Source organism: Chlorocebus sabaeus, chromosome 19 (genome assembly GCF_047675955.1).
Source record: "Chlorocebus sabaeus isolate Y175 chromosome 19, mChlSab1.0.hap1, whole genome shotgun sequence".
In the NCBI taxonomy this organism is placed as follows: Eukaryota; Metazoa; Chordata; class Mammalia; order Primates; family Cercopithecidae; genus Chlorocebus; species Chlorocebus sabaeus.
The window spans coordinates 18,934,287-18,952,084 of NC_132922.1; the positions used below are offsets into that span (position 1 = coordinate 18,934,287).

The 17,798-nt window shown below is 46.2% G+C and overlaps 1 protein-coding gene and 1 pseudogene across 20 annotated transcripts in view; one reads left to right on the forward strand and one right to left on the reverse strand.

Moving 5' to 3' along the window:
* Positions 1–17,798, reverse strand: part of DEPDC5 (DEP domain containing 5, GATOR1 subcomplex subunit) — a 205,490-nt gene that overhangs the window by 56,105 nt on the left and 131,587 nt on the right. For all 20 annotated transcript variants that reach the window (XR_012089476.1, XR_012089475.1, XR_012089474.1 and 17 more), the window contains 3 exons: positions 8,464–8,633; positions 4,549–4,720; positions 1,261–1,321 (listed from right to left, as the gene is read on the reverse strand). Coding sequence is in view for 13 of the 20 variants with exons in the window: in XM_073006785.1 (XP_072862886.1) it covers positions 1,261–1,321; positions 4,549–4,720; positions 8,464–8,633 (403 nt within the window). In the remaining 7 variants the exon portion in view is untranslated. The remainder of the gene's footprint in view (positions 1–1,260; positions 1,322–4,548; positions 4,721–8,463; positions 8,634–17,798) is intronic.
* Positions 10,866–13,720, forward strand: LOC140709100 (transcription and mRNA export factor ENY2 pseudogene; annotated as a pseudogene).

Consider the following 17,798-nt stretch of genomic DNA (forward strand, 5'->3'; position numbering starts at 1 on the left):
AGAATTGCTCATGGTTCCTCAGCCAGATGCTGGTGGAGGTGGGAGTGGATAAGGCCCTTCTGCTTCCAACATCAAGGCCCTTTCCCATTGACCACTGCACTCTCTACCTTTTGCCCCGAATCTGCACACCCACCATTAGTGGAAGGAGGAAATCAGCCACCTTTGCCTTCATTCCACAGCCTTTGCTAAGCATCTGAGCTAGGTCTATGAAGGGCTAGACCTTAGATGAAGGTCTAAGGTAAGTTGGGGCCATGGTGGGTGTGAGAGGCTAAATAGTCCTATGGCTGTATGAGTGTATATAGGGAGGTAGGGACTATAACAGCTGAAGACGCTTGAATAAGGAGATGACAGGACACTGGAGAAGGTGTAATGAGAGGATTACTGAAGCAAGAACAAGGGGCTTTGTTTTTACCATGACTACTAACATGAAGTGGCCATCAGATACCAGGCTGGTGATGTTTGCAGACGACACGGTCGGCTGGACTGGTCTATGGGGAGACAGTGAAGTCTAGGACAGACTTTTCCCTGGCACACATATTAGGTGCCAACAAATATCTATTGACTCATCTATTGCTTTTTAACCATTCATCGTATTTTCTTTTTTTTTGAGACGGAGTCTTGCTCTGTTCTCTGTCGCCTAGGCTGGAGTGCAGTGGTGTGATCTTGACTCACTGCAAGTTCTGCCTCCTGGGTTCATGCCATTCTCCTGCCTCAGCTTCCCAAGTAGCTGGGACTACAGGCGCCCACCACCACACCCGGCTAATTTTTTTGTATTTTTAGTAGAGATGGGGTTTCATCATGTTAGGCAGGATGGTCTCGATCCCCTGACCTCGTGATCCACCCGCCTCGGCCTCCCGAAGTGCTGGGATTACAGGCATGAGCCACCGCGCCCGGCCCATTCGTTGTATTTTCAACCTGCGTTGGGCTCCTGACACGTTTTTTGATTTTTCATTTTATATTATCTCCTGAATAGCTTGGCCTAGGGTCTTGTTAGAGGCTAAGGAGAGAGTTCTATGTTCTCCACTCAACTGGAAGAAGAAAATAATGAGGACTGAAAAACAACAGCTACAGGAAGCAGGGAAGCAGCGCTAATCTCAAAAACCAATGTAAAGAGTCCTGTTGGAGACAAGCAGTGAATTTACCATTGGTGGAACAGATCCCTTTCTCTAAGAATAAAAAAAATGGGTTTCACTTTGGTAACTGCTATTCAAGATAAACACCAATTTCCTTCCCACTCTTCACATTCGCTAAGGGACAAACCTGTGTGCAATGGCTTCCTGGAAGAGGTGCATTCGATCCCAGTACGTTTCCGGTTCAAAGCCTGAAAGGAAAAGAAGAATGAATATTGGGTTGCGATCACAAGGTTTGTAATTATCTCTGGGCCAGTCCTCTGTACCCTTTACTACTCTTGGCACTGTGCCCAGCCCACTTCTACTTTTTTGTATTACCAATCTTCCCACAAGAAAAGGCAAATATAAGCTCCATTTTGGGGGTAGGAAAATTGAAGCAAATAAATATAAAAATAAAAATTTGGGCTTGGTGTGGTGGCTCACACCTGTAATCCCAGCACTTAGGGAGGCTGAGGTAGGAGGATCACCTGAGGTCAGGAGTTTGAGACCAGCTTGGCCAACATGGTGAAACACCATCTCTACCAAAAATACAAAAATTAGCCAGGCGTGGTGGCGCATGCCTGTAATCCCAGCTATTCGGGAGGCTGAGGCAGGAGAATTGCTTGAACCCAGGAGGCGGAGGTTGCAGTGAGCTGAGATTGCACCACTGCACTCCAGCCTGGGCGACAGAGCAAGACTCCATCTCAAAAAACTAAAATAAAGTAAAATAAAATAAAAATTTGGCTGGGCGCGGTGGCTCATGCCTGTAATTCCAGCACTTTGGGAGGCCGAGGTGGATGGATCACGAGGTCAGGAGATCAAGACCATCCTGACTAACACGGTGAAATCCTGTTTCTACTAAAAATACAAAAAAAAAAAAATAGCTGGGCATGGTGGTAGGCACCTGTAGTACCAGCTATTTGAGGCTGAGGCAGAAGAATGGCATGAACCCCAGAGGCAGAGCTTGCAGTGAGCCAAGATTGCGCCACTGCACTCCAGCCTGGGTGACTAAGCAAGACTCCGTCTCAAAAAATAAAAAATAAAAAAATTAAAATTTGAAGCGTGATTGGCTGGGGAGGACAGCAGAAAAGATAAGTCCCCTCCTCCATAACCCACTTCATTACTCCAGCCTCGTGCCTTCTGCAAGGCTGTTGCTGAGGACCAAGAGTGGACAGGGGAGGGAGGAGGGCCAGGGAAGGTTGGATGACCATAGCATGGGAGCCCAGGCTGCTCTGAGGAAGGAGGTGCTGAGGCCTGAGGTGGTAATTGCACAGCCATCTCAAAGACCAGAGTGCCTGTGGTGCTTTTGTTAATCTTTCCACATTTGAAATTTTCTGCCTGTGATGGATTTGAGGATTTGGGGCAACTAAAGAGCAAAAAGCAGCCAGGCACCGTGGCTCACGCCTGTAATGCCGACACCTTGGGAAGCCGAGGAGGGCGGACTACCTGAGGTCAGGAGTTCAAGATCTGCCTGGCCAACATGGTGAAATCCCATCTCTACAAAAATACAAAAAAAATTACCCAGGTTTGATGGCGTGTGCCTGTAATCCCAGCTACTCAGGAAGCTGAGGCAGGACAATCACTTGAATCGGGAGGTGGAGGTGGCAGTGAGACGACATCACGCCACTGTACTCCAGCCTGGGTAACAGAGCGAGACTCCGTCTCTCACACACACACACACACACACACATACACACACACACACACACGGCAAAAAGCAAAAAAGACTTTGGCTTTAAACAGAAAATCCACACACAGCACATTCTTGTCAGATTTTTAAGATTTTGAATTTGCTGCTATAGGAAATGGCAAGAACAGGAAGAGGAGAGGCACAGAAGCAAGAAAATCGATTTTCAGATTCAAATCCTTATTCCTTTAAACTGGGACCCTTTCTGCAGCTGTAACCATGGCAACCAACAGAGGCTGCTGGTCTTGAAGACTGAGTTACAACTGGCAGGGAAAAACAACTTGCACGAAAATGTCCTCCAACGCCAGCCCTGTGGGCAACCCTGTGCTTTTATAGCAAAGGTGGAAAACCCCGAAAGAGTCTTTGGACAGTGTCGGGGGAAGATATCTCTGTCCCTTCAACATAATAAAAACAATAGTACCAGGAGTTGCTTGGCTTAAAACGGTCCCATATGAACACAATCATCTGGCATTTCAGGACTGCATAAGTGGTCCTCTCTCAGCCATACCACTGTGAGGTTAAACAAGAACATGTGTGTTTCAAGGGGGCTTTGTAAGCTCTGTGTGTCCCACAGTCTATAGCCTCCAGCAGGTAGGGCCCCTGTGGGGCTTGCCTGGGACCCCGGTTATCACTTAGAACATTGTGTCTATAAAAAAATATCTTCCAAACTGTAAACAAAAAACACACAGATGGGCTTTTGGAAGAAAAGCTGTTTGCACCATGAGGGCAGCCTGTTACATGGAAATTGCAGGAATACTTAGCTTGGCCTAATCCACCTGGGGAGACCTCTGTATCTTTTGGGCCAGTTCCCTGCCACTGATCACGACACAGACTTACAAGGGCACAAGAAGAAAGCATCTCCCTTACGTCAAACGTTATTTCCTTCACAGTTCTAATCTTTATACCTGAGAAACCTCAGGGCTCCTGACGTATCAGCATCAACCCTAGCTTTACGTTTTAAAAAAGATCATCTGTGAACTCATCAAAAGCTTTGTGGGAGCTATTTATACATGCAACCGCAACGAGCACTTGGTGATAAAAAGCTCTATGCTGTGTCAAGTGCAGCTTGTCTTTGATCTGTCCTAAACCTGCCCTCAGGGTTCTGGGGGTCTGGTGTGGAGCAGCAGGTCCAGGCTGACCCTGGGTACTCTCTTTCTGATCGACAACATTTCCCAGAGGGAAGGGCTCTGATTTGGGTCCTGCTATCATCCTCTGATCCTGCTTTGTCTTCCCTGAGATGCATGACTCAAGTCACATGCACTGTTCCAGAGGCTGACACGCCACAGCTTTGCAGAAAAGGATGCTGTTTCCTGTTTTGCTTTTCATGCCCTCCCTTTCCTGGCCTTTTTGCATGAAATAGCATATGCAAGTCTCCCGTGAGGTTTAATTCCCTGCAGCCCAAATCAGTTAGGCTGGAGCATATGAAAGGAGAGCGTGGGAGAACACCAGTGCTGCCTGTGATTTATAGAGTTTAGCGCCCTCTCCCACCCACCACTCTGCTCCAGGCAGCTCTTGACACTCTCATTTTAGGAATAAGGAATTCGAGACTCAGAGACATGAAATGATTTGTCCAGGATTATCCAGCCACTAAGTCAAGAACCAGGATCCTTTAGAACCTTGATCTTTTTGGCCCCTTGTTGAAAGGTTCTCCCTTTTCCCTAGCCGTGTTGACTGGATACCCAGAGTGGTGTCTTTGGTAGGGACGGGGTCTTACTGGTTGAGACAGAACCGCCAGAAGGGAGTATTTCTTACTATCAAACAGGTGCTCGCTGCCCTCCTTGAGCAAGCAGCCGATGTTGAGTGGGATGAAGAGCTGGGCACGAAGGGGGTCGCCATACAGGTAACTGGGCAGTGCAAAAGGCCCCTCCAAAACTGGGACCAACAAAAAGCCACAGGAGGTGGCTTTCCGATGCCAACCTTGGACCTGGCAGAAAGTACAAAAACAGACAATATCATCTGCAAGTTCTTTCAAACAAAACAAAATACTTCCCAAGGAGAAAACCCTCCAGAAAGGCAGCATGCACACTGATTGGCATGCTCATTTATTCATGTTCACTGGCTGCAAATTGGTCCTGCACAGGCAAAAATGCAGTTTAACATCCTGACAAATACCAGAAAAACTGTGAGCTAAGCACACAGCTCCTCTTTACAGCCCAAACTTCTGCACCTTCGGTGTTTCTTTTAGAAAGAACAGTCTGCACAGAGTTGAAATCCTTCCTATTCTAGGGGATGTTGGAGAAAGGTCACAGGATAGAGGTTAAGTCCTTCTAATTTTGTCTTTTTTTTTTTTTTTTTTGAGACAGTCTTGCTCTGTTGCCCAGGCTGGAGTACAGTGGCCAGATCTCAGCTCACTGCAACCTCCACCTCCCGGGTTCAAGGAATTCTCCCACCTGAGACTCCCGGGTAGCTGGGACTATACGCGTGCACTACCATGTCCAGTTAATTTTTGTATTTTTAGTAGAGACAGGGTTTCGCCAGTTGGCCAGGATGGTCTTGAACTCCTGACTCAGGTGATCCGCCAGCCTCAGCCTCCCAAATGCTAGGTTTATAGGCATGAGCCACTGCACCCAGCCTAATTTTGTACTTTACCAGGAACTTCAGTTCAAAGTATCAAATAGGAAAACAACTCACTCCAGCTGGCTGAGAGAAATGTGACGCAGGGTGGGAAATGACCATGGTGGCTTCTGATAATGGTAAACCCTGATAATGGTAAACCCTGACAGAGTGAGAGCCACTCTCTGGCAGACTACCAAATTCTATCTGTCCAAAGATGAGAACAAAAGTTACCGGGGCAAAAAGATAAACCTACCATCAATAACATTTTCTTAGGGAACACTGGCAATTTTCTAGATCTTGAGATACTCTTTTTAACCATAAAAATGACGTATGTTAAAAAATAAAAAAGTTGATCAATGTGGCTCTGGCATACAGATGATTTTTGTGTCAAGTATTATTTCCAAAAAAATACAGTTGGGACAGAGCTTGACTTAAACAAATGATTATGTAAAAAATTAAAGGATACCACCCTTATCTTTTCTCTCAGGAATGTTCATAACAAAAATAACAAAAAAAAGCCGAGATCTCCATTTGACCGAAATAATTCCTAAGGCTTGGTCAAAATCTGATTTTTAACAAATGGGGACACCACCTTAAAATAATAATTAACTTACATACACTAAAGTTTTAAAAGCTTAACAAAATAATGATAAAGAAATTAGCAGCTTTCAGTGGGTTTTACATGAACAGATGCAAAAAGTGTACTTTATGGAGACAGTTGCTAAATTCCTCTAAGGAAATGAACACTGTCTCTCCTGCCCAACTGTAACTATGTGTGTGTGTCTATGAATGCTGTGGTCATGCTGTTTTGGGATATGCTTATCTAGTAAGGGCCAGCAAGGAGAGTGTTTATGCCTACTGGGTCAGAGAGCTAGTTTTACCTGAAAGAAGTGGTCACGCTGGTATCAGTGAGCTGGGGAAGGGCTAGTGTCCTCTGTGAGCTGAGCAGAATGAGCAGTGGGTTGTCTTTTTTTATTTGGACCTTAAGGATGTTTCCCAGATGGGAGTCTTTCCAAGGGAGGGGTCCTTGAAGATGCTAATGCCATGTGGAGGCAGAGAGAGACCCGGACAAATTGCTTTCTCAGGATACCATGTTTTGTGGGATAAAACTTAGCCTATGAGCTCTAGACAAAAAAAAAAAAAATATATGGCCAGGCGCGGTGGCTCAAGCCTGTAATCCCAGCACTTTGGGAGGCCGAGACGGGCGGATCACGAGGTCAGGAGATCAAGACCATCCTGGCTAACCCGGTGAAACCCCGTCTCTACTAAAAAATACAAAAATCTAGCCGGGCGAGGTGGCGGGCGCCTGTAGTCCCAGCTACTCGGGAGTCTCGAGGCAGGAGAATGGCGTGAACCCGGGAGGCGGAGCTTGCAGTGAGTTGAGATCCGGCCACTGCACTCCAGCCTGGGCGACAGAGCGAAACTCCGCCTCAAAAAAAAAAAAAACATATAAAACCTGCTAGCCCATGCTGTACTCATTTCTCTTTGCTTATCTCCTCGCTTTTAGTAAACTCTTTTTGAACTTCCCAGCTGTTCTCTGCTGTATGAAGAGATGGCTGGGCTGGTGTTGAGAGAAGTGAGATTCAGTAGAAGCCACAGAAAAATATTCTTTTTGGCTATACTGGAGAGTGTATAAAAAGGAGTGGCAGACTATAAAGATGGTTAAGGAGCGCTCCTGGAAGATACTGACAACTTGGCTAAGGAGTGAGCACTGCGATGGGGGATGGTCAGGGATGGCTTCTTAGTGTAGGAGCAATGAATGGCCTGATTAGACACGCAGGCCAGGATGAAACAGAAGGAGAAAGGACAGGCAGGAAGGCCAGTTAAAACAGGGCTTCTCAACCTTGGCACTTGTGACATCTTGGGCTGGTTATTCTTTGTTGTGGGGGCTGCCCTGAGCATTACAGGATGGTGAGCAGCATTGCTGGTCTCTACCCACTAGACGCCAGTAGCACCCATCCTGTCCTCACCCCTTTCTTTCTTTTTCTTTTTTCAAGATGAAGTCTCACTCTGTCACCCAGGCTGGAGTGCAATAGCATGATCTCAGCCCACTACAACCTCCATCTCCTAGGTTCAAGTGATTTTCGTGCCTCAGCTTCTCGAGTAGCTGGGACTACAGGCATGCACTACCATGCCTGGGTAATTTTTATGTTTTCAGAAGAGACAGGGTTTCACCATGTTGGCCAGGCTAGTCTCTAACTCCCGACCTTGAGTGATCTGCCTGCCTCGGCCTCCTAAGGCGTGAGCCACTGTGCCCAGCCACCCCCTTCTATCTTCAGATATTGCCAAATGATCCCGGATGGCAAAACTGCCCCAGGTAAAGAACCACTGAGTTCAAAACAGTGATGTTTATTGACAGGGGACTGGTTAACTATGGTGTAAACAAATAATAGAATACTCTCCAGCCCTTAAAAACAATGAATCAAAACAAAAACAAACAAAAATCCCAATAACAATAATAATAATAAAAAAATCCCAAGGCAGATTTATTTGTACTGACATGGAACACAAAGGTGATAGAAAAAATGCAATGTAAGTAGTATGTATCCAATGCTACCGCCTCTGTTGAAAAAAAAAAAGTAACGTGATTTTGTCCATGCTTAGAATCTCTCTGGAAATGTACTCAACAAAGCGGTAGTGGTGGCTGCTTTTAGATGAAAGTCCCAGGGAATGAAAGTGGGAAATAGATTTACTTTTCACTCTAAACCAGTGATTCTCAACAGGGAGCAATACTCCCCCTTCCTGGGAGAGTATTGTGGCAATATCTGGAGACATTTTGATTACCACACCTGGGGCTGTGCTACTAGCATTTAGTGGGTAGAGGCTAGGGTTGTTGCTCAATTTCCTGTAAGATGTAGGACTCCCCCACAGAGAATTATCTGGCCTCAGATGTCAATAGTGCCAAGGCTAAGAAACTCTGATTCTACCCTTTTTGATCACTTGAAATTTTTACTATGCTTAAATTTTTTTAAAAAGTTACTCCAGTAGTCCTAATGAATGGTAATAAGAGCCTGAACTAAAAAATTAAAGTGACATGAATCTCTACCAAGCATCTCCATGCCCCACTGTGAGGTGAGCCAAAGGCCCGATGACATGCATGAAGGTTCTCACCATCTCGAAGAGTACTGCTGCGGTCACCGCCATCCAGTGCAGCTTGATCTCAAAGGCTGCGTTCAGAGAAAAGTTGCCATGGTAATAACAGCTGCACCACTCCAGCCGGTCTGTGCGGTTGTTCACATCAACATCCAGGGTCACAGTCCTCTGCTCTGGGACAGTGGCAGCTATGTCAGCACACAGGAGGGGCCCCAAGAGAGCGAGAAAAGGAGTGGGATGAAGAACAAACAACTAAGTATCCAGATATGAAACTATATACAAGACGCTATTGCATGTATAGCATGTATAATGCCTAAAAGAAAACTGCAGATTCTAGAAGTTTCCTGGAAATCATCTAGACTGGAGATTGGAAAACTTTCTGTAAAAGGTCCCATTATAAGTATTTCACATTTTGTGAGACATATGGTTTCTGTTGCAACTACTCAACTCTGCTATTGTAGTGCAAAAGCAGCCACGAACGTTACATAATGAATGTGCTTGGCTATATTCCAATAAAACTTGAAAAAAGCAGACTGAGTTTTAGGGCGGTTAAACTATTCTGTATGATATTATAATGTTAGATATGTGCCACTGTACATTTGTCCAAACCTACAGAATATACACCACCAGCCGGGCACAGTGGCTCATGCCTATAATTCCAGCACTTTGGGAGGCCGAGGTGAGCAGATCATGAGATCAAGAGATCGAGACCATCCTGGCCAACATGGTGAAACCCTGTCACTACTAAAAATACAAAAATTAGCTGGGTGTGGTGGCATGCACCTGTGGTCCCAACTACTCGGGAGGCTGAGGCAGGACAATCGCTTGAATTTGGGAGGCAGAAGTTGCAGTGAGCTGAGACAGCACCATTGCACTCCAGCCTGGCGACAGAGCGAGACTCCATCTCAAAAAAAAAAAAAAAAGAATATACACCACCAAGAGTGAACCCTGAAATGTAAACCATGGATTCTGGGTGATAATGATGTCAATGTAAGTTTATGGATTGTACCTTATAAAAATGGACTACTCCGTCTGGGGATGTTGATAGTGGGGGCAGCAGGTTGTGGGGGTGGAAGTCAAACGATGTATAGTAATTTTCTTTCTTTCTTTTTTAGAGATGGAGTCTCATTCTGTCACCCAGGCTGGAGTGCAGTAGCATGATCTTGGCTCCCTGCAACCTCTGCCTCCCAGGCTCAAGTGATTCTCTTCCTTCAGTCTCCCAAGTAGCTGGGATTACAGGTGTGTGCCACCACACCCGGCTAATTTTTGTACGTTTAGGAGAGATGGGGTTTTGCCATGTTGGCCAGGCTGGTCTCAAACTCATGACCTCAGGTGATCCACCCGCCTCAGCCTCCCAAAGTGCTGGGATTACAGGTTTGAGCCACCAGGCTGGCCAGATGTATAGGAACTTTCTATCAGATTCTGCTATGAACCGAAAACTCCTCTAAAAGAAATAGTCAATTATAAACGAACAAATGGTAAGCCAGACTTGGCTGCTTAAGCCATAGTTTACTTCTCCCTAAGTAATCCAACCCCTTCATTTACAGATGAGGAAACGGCAGCCCAGGGAGGGAAGATGCCTTAGCCAAGATCATGGAATCAGAACCTCAGCCAGGCTAACCCCTAGATCTTTTTATTTCAGTGCCTATGAAAAAAAAACACAATGGGCAAACAGCCCAGACCACCAGTGACAAGTCTTGCTTTTCAGGTTTCAACCCAGGAAGACAGTAGTTCTACAATCTTTTCTCAAGAAATGAAACCTTATAATGAAGCTTAACACCCCGTCCCATCATTGACATGTTGCTTAAGGATGCTGGGTGAGTACCAAGCTTACTCATCCTATCTGAGACTTCTGCTCAGAAATCCTACTCAACTCAAGATAGGATGTTTTAGAGACATGTCAGACAATCAAGTTCCTGACCAGGCTAAAGCCCTAAAATAGGCTTAGAAGCAAAGAAAAGGTCAGGCCTCTGTTCTGCCTGGCTGGACACTGCCAGACCTAGGGTTTCTTTATTTATTTATTTTTTTTTGAGACGGAGTCTCGCTCTGTCGCCCAGACTGGAGTGCAGTGGCTGGATCTCAGCTCACTGCAAGCTCTGCCTCCCGGGTTCACGCCATTCTCCTGCCTCAGTCTCCCGAGTAGCTGGGACTACAGGCGCCCGCCACCTCACCCGGCTAGTTTTTTGTATTTTTTAGTGGAGACGGGGTTTCACCATGTTAGCCCATGTTGGGATGGTCTCGATCTCCTGACCTCATGATCCGCCCGTCTCAGCCTCCCAAAGTGCTGGGATTACAGGCTTGAGCCACCGCGCCCGGCCCAGGGTTTCTTTTTGTTAGTTTTTTCCTCCCTGAGGCACAGTCTCAAGAGATCCTGAGAACATGTGCCCCCAGACCTAGGGTTTCTATAAACTATAATCCGCCCCTCATTCTCCCTTACCCCCAAGAACTCAATAGTTTTCTTTAGCTGAAGTGGTCAGTTCAGTTCTGGGTTCTGCAGACAGAACCCCTGAGTGTGGGATTTTCTCACTGACAAGGATAAACAGCTATTGAGTCAGCAATTTTAATGAGCTTCTGTTGTAAGGCAGGAGAGCTCCAGCTAGGTCACTAATGGCATTCAGGTGAACTGGCATTCGGCTGCCACATGTACCACTTACCACTCTCACAAAAGACTAAGTCCAGGCAGTGTGGTTAGCAAGATGAATATGAGAGCAGGGATTAACCAAAAGTTGACAGAAACTGGAGAAAGAGAACGCCTGAAAGAGCTGCTGAGAGCTAAATTAATTGAATGTGGCTGAAAGGATGAGTTGATAAAGATAATGTAAAGATAATGATTTTAAGTGATATGTGTTTTGCTTTTGCATTAAGAAGTAATTAAAGAAAAAGGACTAGAACATGTTACTGTTGATGACTTGGTGGCTGAAATCATTCCAAAAGGCAGAGCCCTAGTACTTGACAGTTTAAAGAAGGAGCTCCTACAAAAAATAAAAGCATTCCTTGCTCAGCCTGTCAGTCTTTAAGATTGACCTAATTGTGTTGTTCTGTGGTATTATTTTTGAAAGTAATATTTGCCATAAATTAGAAAACGATTCCCAAAATAAAATTCTTTTTTTAGCCAGGCATGGTGGCTCACGCCTGTAATCCCAGAACTTTGGGAGGCCAAGGCAGGCAGATCACCTGAGGTCAGGAGTTCAAGACTAACCTGACCAACATGGAGAAACCCCGTCTCTAATAAAAATATAAAAAATTAGCCAGGCGTGGTGGTGCATGCCTGTAATCCTAGTTACTCGGGAGGCTGAGGCAGGAGAATCGCTTGAACCTGGGAGGCAAAGGTTGCAGTGACCCGAGATCGCACCATTGTACTCTAGCCTGGGCAACAAGAGCAAAACTCTGTCTCAAATAAAAAAAAAAAAAATTTTTTTTAATGTTTTTATTGAGACTGAATCTCACTTTGTTGCCCGGGTTCAGGAGATTCTTATGTCTCAGCCTCCCAAGTAGCTGGGCCTACAGGTGCACGTCACCACGCCCAGCTAATTTTTGCATTTTAATAGAGTTGGGGTTTCCCCATGTTGGCCAGGCTTGTCTTGAACTCCTGACCTTAATTGATCTGCCTGCCTCGGCCCCCGAAAGTGCTGGGATAATAATGAGCCACAAAGCCTGGCCAAAATCCCTTTTTGTATGATGATATATGGTTTTCAGTAGTGATGTCTACATTGTATTGATTTTTTCCTCAAATTTTAATAAATATCTCATGAATGGAAAAACAAACAAACAAAAAAACCTAGAACATGCAAATGAGAAAAGTTCTGGATTTGGAGTTGGAAGATCTAAGCTCGGCCATTTAGTAACCTCGTCTCAGAGAGCATTGCTTCACCTCTCCTGGTTTAGTTCCTGGACTACAAACTGAGATGTGTCAGCCCAGCTGCTTCAGAGATGGATGAGAATCAGGTTAAGCATGGATTAGAAAGGAGTGTGGACCTACTCTCTTGCCTTCTCCAGCCACCTAACTTGTAACTCTCCTCTTTTCCTTCTGTTCCTGCTGGTCTTTTCTCCCAATTTAGGCCATGAGTTCACCAGTGTTCAATCTGAGGCCTGTCTGTGCCTCCGACGGACACTGCTTGGCTGTCTGTGACATTTAAGGCTAAAGAACTTGGTCACTCCAATGCTAAAAGGCTCACCAAAACTAGATTCTGTCTTTGCTTCATGTTCTGGATTCCTGATACTGCCAGAATAACCCTTTACTTAGTCAAAATCAAAAGAAGTTTTGCCCTCTGGTCTTGGACACTGTGTTTCTTCCCAAGAGAAAAATCTGTGTCACAAAGACAAGGATGCTCAATAATTACCAGCAGTGGCCTCATGCATCTCTTCTCTCCCATCTGGCATGTTAAGTTCAGAACATGCTGGCCTGGGCCAGGAAGTACACTGCTCAACCAAGTGGTTACAGGCTGAAGATACTACTGGCCCTGTACTTCCGAGTTAGATTTGGCAGTACATATGTTTCTCGCAGGATTATGATGTTGACAAAGATGTGAGCCCAGCTGAGTTCAGCTTTCTGGTTCATTGAATCATTACTGAGTTCCATGAAAACCAACTTATTCACACAAGACCAATAAATACATGCAAGCCCAGAGGAGGAACAGGCCGAGCATCCTTCACCCAGGTCATAGTCAGGGGGTTATCAGTACCTGGGGAAGGGGACAGTGTCAGCAGAGGAGAAAAATGCAACCCCAGGTAGGGGAGTGATACTCTACGTAACAATCAGAGGTGCCCAGGTATGGAACAAGTAGTCTTGGGAGTGAGTGCTATGTTGAGGGGGGTTTTCTTTTTTTTTTTTTGAGACGGAGTCTCGCTCTGTCGCCCAGGCTGGAGTGCAGTGGCCGGATCTCAGCTCACTGCAAGCTCCGCCTCCCGGGTTTACGCCATTCTCCTGCCTCAGCCTCCCGAGTAGCTGGGACTACAGGCGCCCGCCACCTCGCCCGGCTAGTTTTTTTTTTTTGTATTTTTTAGTAGAGACGGGGTTTCACCGTGTTAGCCAGGATGGTCTCGATCTCCTGACCTCGTGATCCACCCGCCTCGGCCTCCCAAAGTGCTGGGATTACAGGCTTGAGCCACCGCGCCCGGCCGAGGGGGGTTTTCAAAGAGAATCTTGCTCCCCACTTATCAGGAGTGCTGCAGAAAACATTCAAGTGTCAGGGTTTGGACAGAGGTGCTCTAAATTCCCTCCTGACTCCAAAATCCAGTGGGTCATCAAGAAAAGGCTGGGACCGGGTGCAGTGGCTCATGCCTGTAATCTTAGCACTTTGGGAGGCCGAGGTGGGAGGATTGCTTGAGTCCAGGAGTTCAAGACCAGCCTGGGCAACAAAGACCCTGTCTCCACAAAATATCAAAAAATTAACCAGGCATGCTGGCACATGCCTGTGCTCCCAGCCACTTCGGAGGCTGAGGCAGGAGGGTTACTTGAACCCAGGAGGTTGAGGCTGCAACAAGCTAGGATCATGCCACCACACTCCAGGCTGGGCAACAGAGCAAGACTCTGTGTCAAAAACACAAACAAACAGCCAGGCTGGTGGCTCACTACTGTAATCCCAGCACTTCGGGAGGCTAAGGCGGGTGGGTCACCTGAGGTCATGAGTTTGAGACCAGCCTGACCAACATGGTGAAACCACATCTCTACTAAAAATACAAAAAAAATTAGCCAGGTGTGGTGGTGCATCCCTGTAATCCCGGCTACTCAGGAGGCTGAGGCAGGGGACTTGCTTGAGTCTGGGAGGCAGAGGTTGCAGTGAGCTGAGATCACGCCACTGCACTCTAGCCTAGGTGACAAAGCAAGACTCTGTCTCAAAAAAAAAACCAAATCAACAACAACAAAAAAACCAAAAACACACAAACAAAACAAAGCTGAGAAGGCAAAGGCATGTGAGTGGGCTTAAGGGGTGCAGGGCTGTTGCTTCCAGAGTCTCAGATGCACCTGCTGCTTCCCAGGTGAGAGGCCCAGGGTGAGCGGGATGGGAAAGTGGGAGCCACCACGAGCCAAGCCAGAGAAGGTCATGCGTCAATGTCAGGCATTTCAAAACAGACTTCCAATGCCAACTTCCAACTGAGTATCCTAAGTGTTTAAAAAGGAACATGTCGAAACAAAAAACAAAAAAAGGGACAGGTCACAAATGATACACGGGCCTTCCTCCCCCTGCAAATCATGTTATTTTTTTTTTTTCTGAAGAAAAACCCAAACACTGAAGACAGCTCAATTTAAAGAAAACAGATCTTCCCCACTTAAGTAAATGAAACAGTAAAAGACTATATTCTAACCTGAAAAAATGCTGGTAAGAAACCTCTCATATCCTAACACAAAGGGCTGAAAGCTGTTATTGGATAGAATTAGCTGTAATATGGCCTTATCAGGTTTAAAAGGAAAAGAAATCCATTTCTTTTGGGAAGAGTGATGGGCAAGAGACTGATGGAATGAAATTCCTTGTAACAACTATGGAAACTACTGAAAAGTTAATAAAAGGATGTTTTCCCAGGAAACATGCACACACACAACTCTGCCTAGTTTCAGATTCACTGACCCCCTAAAGCCCACACACAGATCCCAGGAGAAGAACACCTGTTTAATACCTGCTATAGACATAAATCCTCTCTTCTTCCTGATTCTCCCTGTTTTTTGGACATATGATTTTTCTCTTTTCCTTTTTTTTTTTTTTTTTTTTTTTGAGATGGAGTTTCGCTCTTGTTGCCCAGGCTGGAGTACAATGGTGCCATCTTGGCACACTGCAACCTCTGCCTCCCGGGTTCAAGCAATTCTCTTGCTTCAGCCTCCCGAGTAGCTGGGATTACAGGTGCTCGCCACCACACTCGGCTAATTTTTTGTATTTTTATTAGAGATGGGGATTGATCGTGTTGGCCAGGCTGGTCTTGAACTCCTGACCTTAGGTGATCCACCCACCTCGGCCTACCAAAGTGCTGGGATTACAGGCATGAGCCAACACGCCCAGCCTATGACTTATTTTTCTATATACTGCTTCTCTCTCTCTCTCTCTCTTTTTTTTGAGAAGGAATCTCGCCCTGTCGCCCAGGCTGGAGTGGAATGGCACGGTCTTGGCTTACTGCAACCTCCACCTTCTGGGTTCAAGCAATTTTCCTGCTTCAGCCTCCCGAGTAGCTGGGATTACAGGCATACGCCACCACACTGCGCTAATTTTTTGTATCTTTAGTAGAGATCTTCAGTAGAGATAGGGTTTCACCATGTTGGCCAGGCTGGTCTTGAACTCCTAACCTTGTGATCCGCCCACCTCGGCCTCCCAAAGTGCTGGGATTACAGGTGTGAGCCACTGCACCTGGTCTCTCTCTCTCTGTTTTTTTTTTTTTTTTTGAGATGCAGTCATATTTTTTCAGGCTGGAGTGCAGTGGTGCAATCTTGGCTCACTGCAACCTCCGCTTCCCAGGTTCAAGCAATTCTCATGCCTCAGCCTCACGAGTAGCTGGGATTACAGGTTCATGCCACCACACTTCACTAATTTTTGTATTTTTAGTAGAGACGGAGTCTCACCATATTGGCCAGGCTAGTCTCAAACTCCTGACCTCAAGTGATCTGCCCGCCTCGGCCTTCCAAAATGCTGGGATTACAGCCATGAGACACCATGCCTGGCCTATATACTGCTTTCCTTTAAGCACTAAGAATTATCAAAGCTAAACTGAGATGATCTGAATCTCATCTTGAGCTGAAGACCAGAAGTCAAAAGAGGGTTTTGCCAGCCTACAGAAGGAGAAAGCTTTGGAAACGAGGATATTACTATAGACACTGTCAAGAGGGAATTGGCTCATGCCTTAGTCCCAGTGCTTTTGGAGGCCAAGTGGGAGGACTGTTTGAGCCGAAGAGTTCATGACCAGCCTGGGCAACACAGAGAGATCTTGTCTCTACAAAACCAACCAAAAAAACTAGCCGGGCATGATGGCGTGCACCTGCAGTCCCAGCTACTTGGGAAGCTCAGGTGGAAAGACTTGCTTGAGCCCAGGAGTTTGAGGTTGTAGTGAGCTAGGATCACACCACTGCACTCCAGTCTGGGCAACAGAGTAAGACCCTGTCTCTCTCTCTCTCTTTTTTTTTTTTGAGAGAGAGTCTTGTTCTGTCACCTAGGCTGAAGTGCAATGGAGTGATCTCGGCTCACTGAAACCTCCACCTCCTGGGTTCAAGCGATTCTCCTACCTCAGCCTCCTGAGTAGCTGGGACTACAGGTACCCGCCACCACACCCAGCTAATGTTTGCATTTTTAGTAGAGATGGGGTTTCACCACGTTGGTCAGGCTGGTCTCGAACTCCTGATCTTGTGATCCACCGACCTTGTGATCCACCCGCCTCGGCCTCCCAAAGTGCTGGGATTACAGGCGTGAGCCACCGCGCCCGGCCGACCCTGTCTCTTAAAAAAAAAAAAACCTGTCAAGACAGCCTCCAAAACTAAAATAATGATGCAAAGGTGACAATACCTGAGGCATTTTCCACAAGCAATAACTCTAACCAAGAAGTAAGTGCAGCAAACAGGCTGAGACTGTGCACATGCCTCTGTGACATATGGCGTGTCCACTCACTTGGTGGGGACTAAGCACACGCCTAGGTGAGAGGCAGTTTGTCTGTTCCTGGGCTGGTAGCATTTTCTTTGTTTTTCTTTATTTGCTTGATGACCAGAGAAGAGTAGCATTTTCAATAGAATAAATGGCAGAACTACTGTTTTTCTGACACCTGGACAATTAATTGCTTAGTGTTAGAAGGTTTGCTGATTGCAAATGTTCCAAATTCAATTTTCCCCAATTCTGCCAAACTATATTCATTCATATTTTTTCAGACATTCAACAAATATTTATTGCAGGTAACTATGCATTAGGTACCATTCTAGGTGCAGGGAGAGCCAGTGAATGAAACTAAATTCATCACACAGCTTAAGTTTTTGTGGAGGTAGAAAAACACAGGCCGGGAGGGGTGGCTCATGCCTGTAATCCCAGAATTTTGGGAGGCCGAGACAGGTGGATCATTTGAGGTTAGGAGTTCGAGACCAGCCTGGCCAACATAGTGAAATCCCATCGCTACTAAAAATACAAAAACTAGCTGGGTGTGGTGGCGGGCGCCTGTAGTCCCAGCTACTTGGGAGGCTGAGGCTGGAGAATTGCTTGAACCCCAGAGACGGAGGTTGCAGTGAACCCGGGAGATGGAGGTTGCAGTGAGCCAAGATCATGCCACTGCACTCCAGCCTCGGTGACAGAGTGAGACTCTGTCTCAAAACACACTAATTGTACAAACGCACACACAATGTCAAGTGGTGGCAAGAGCAAAGGAGATGAAGAAGTAGGAAAAGGGGCCCCGAG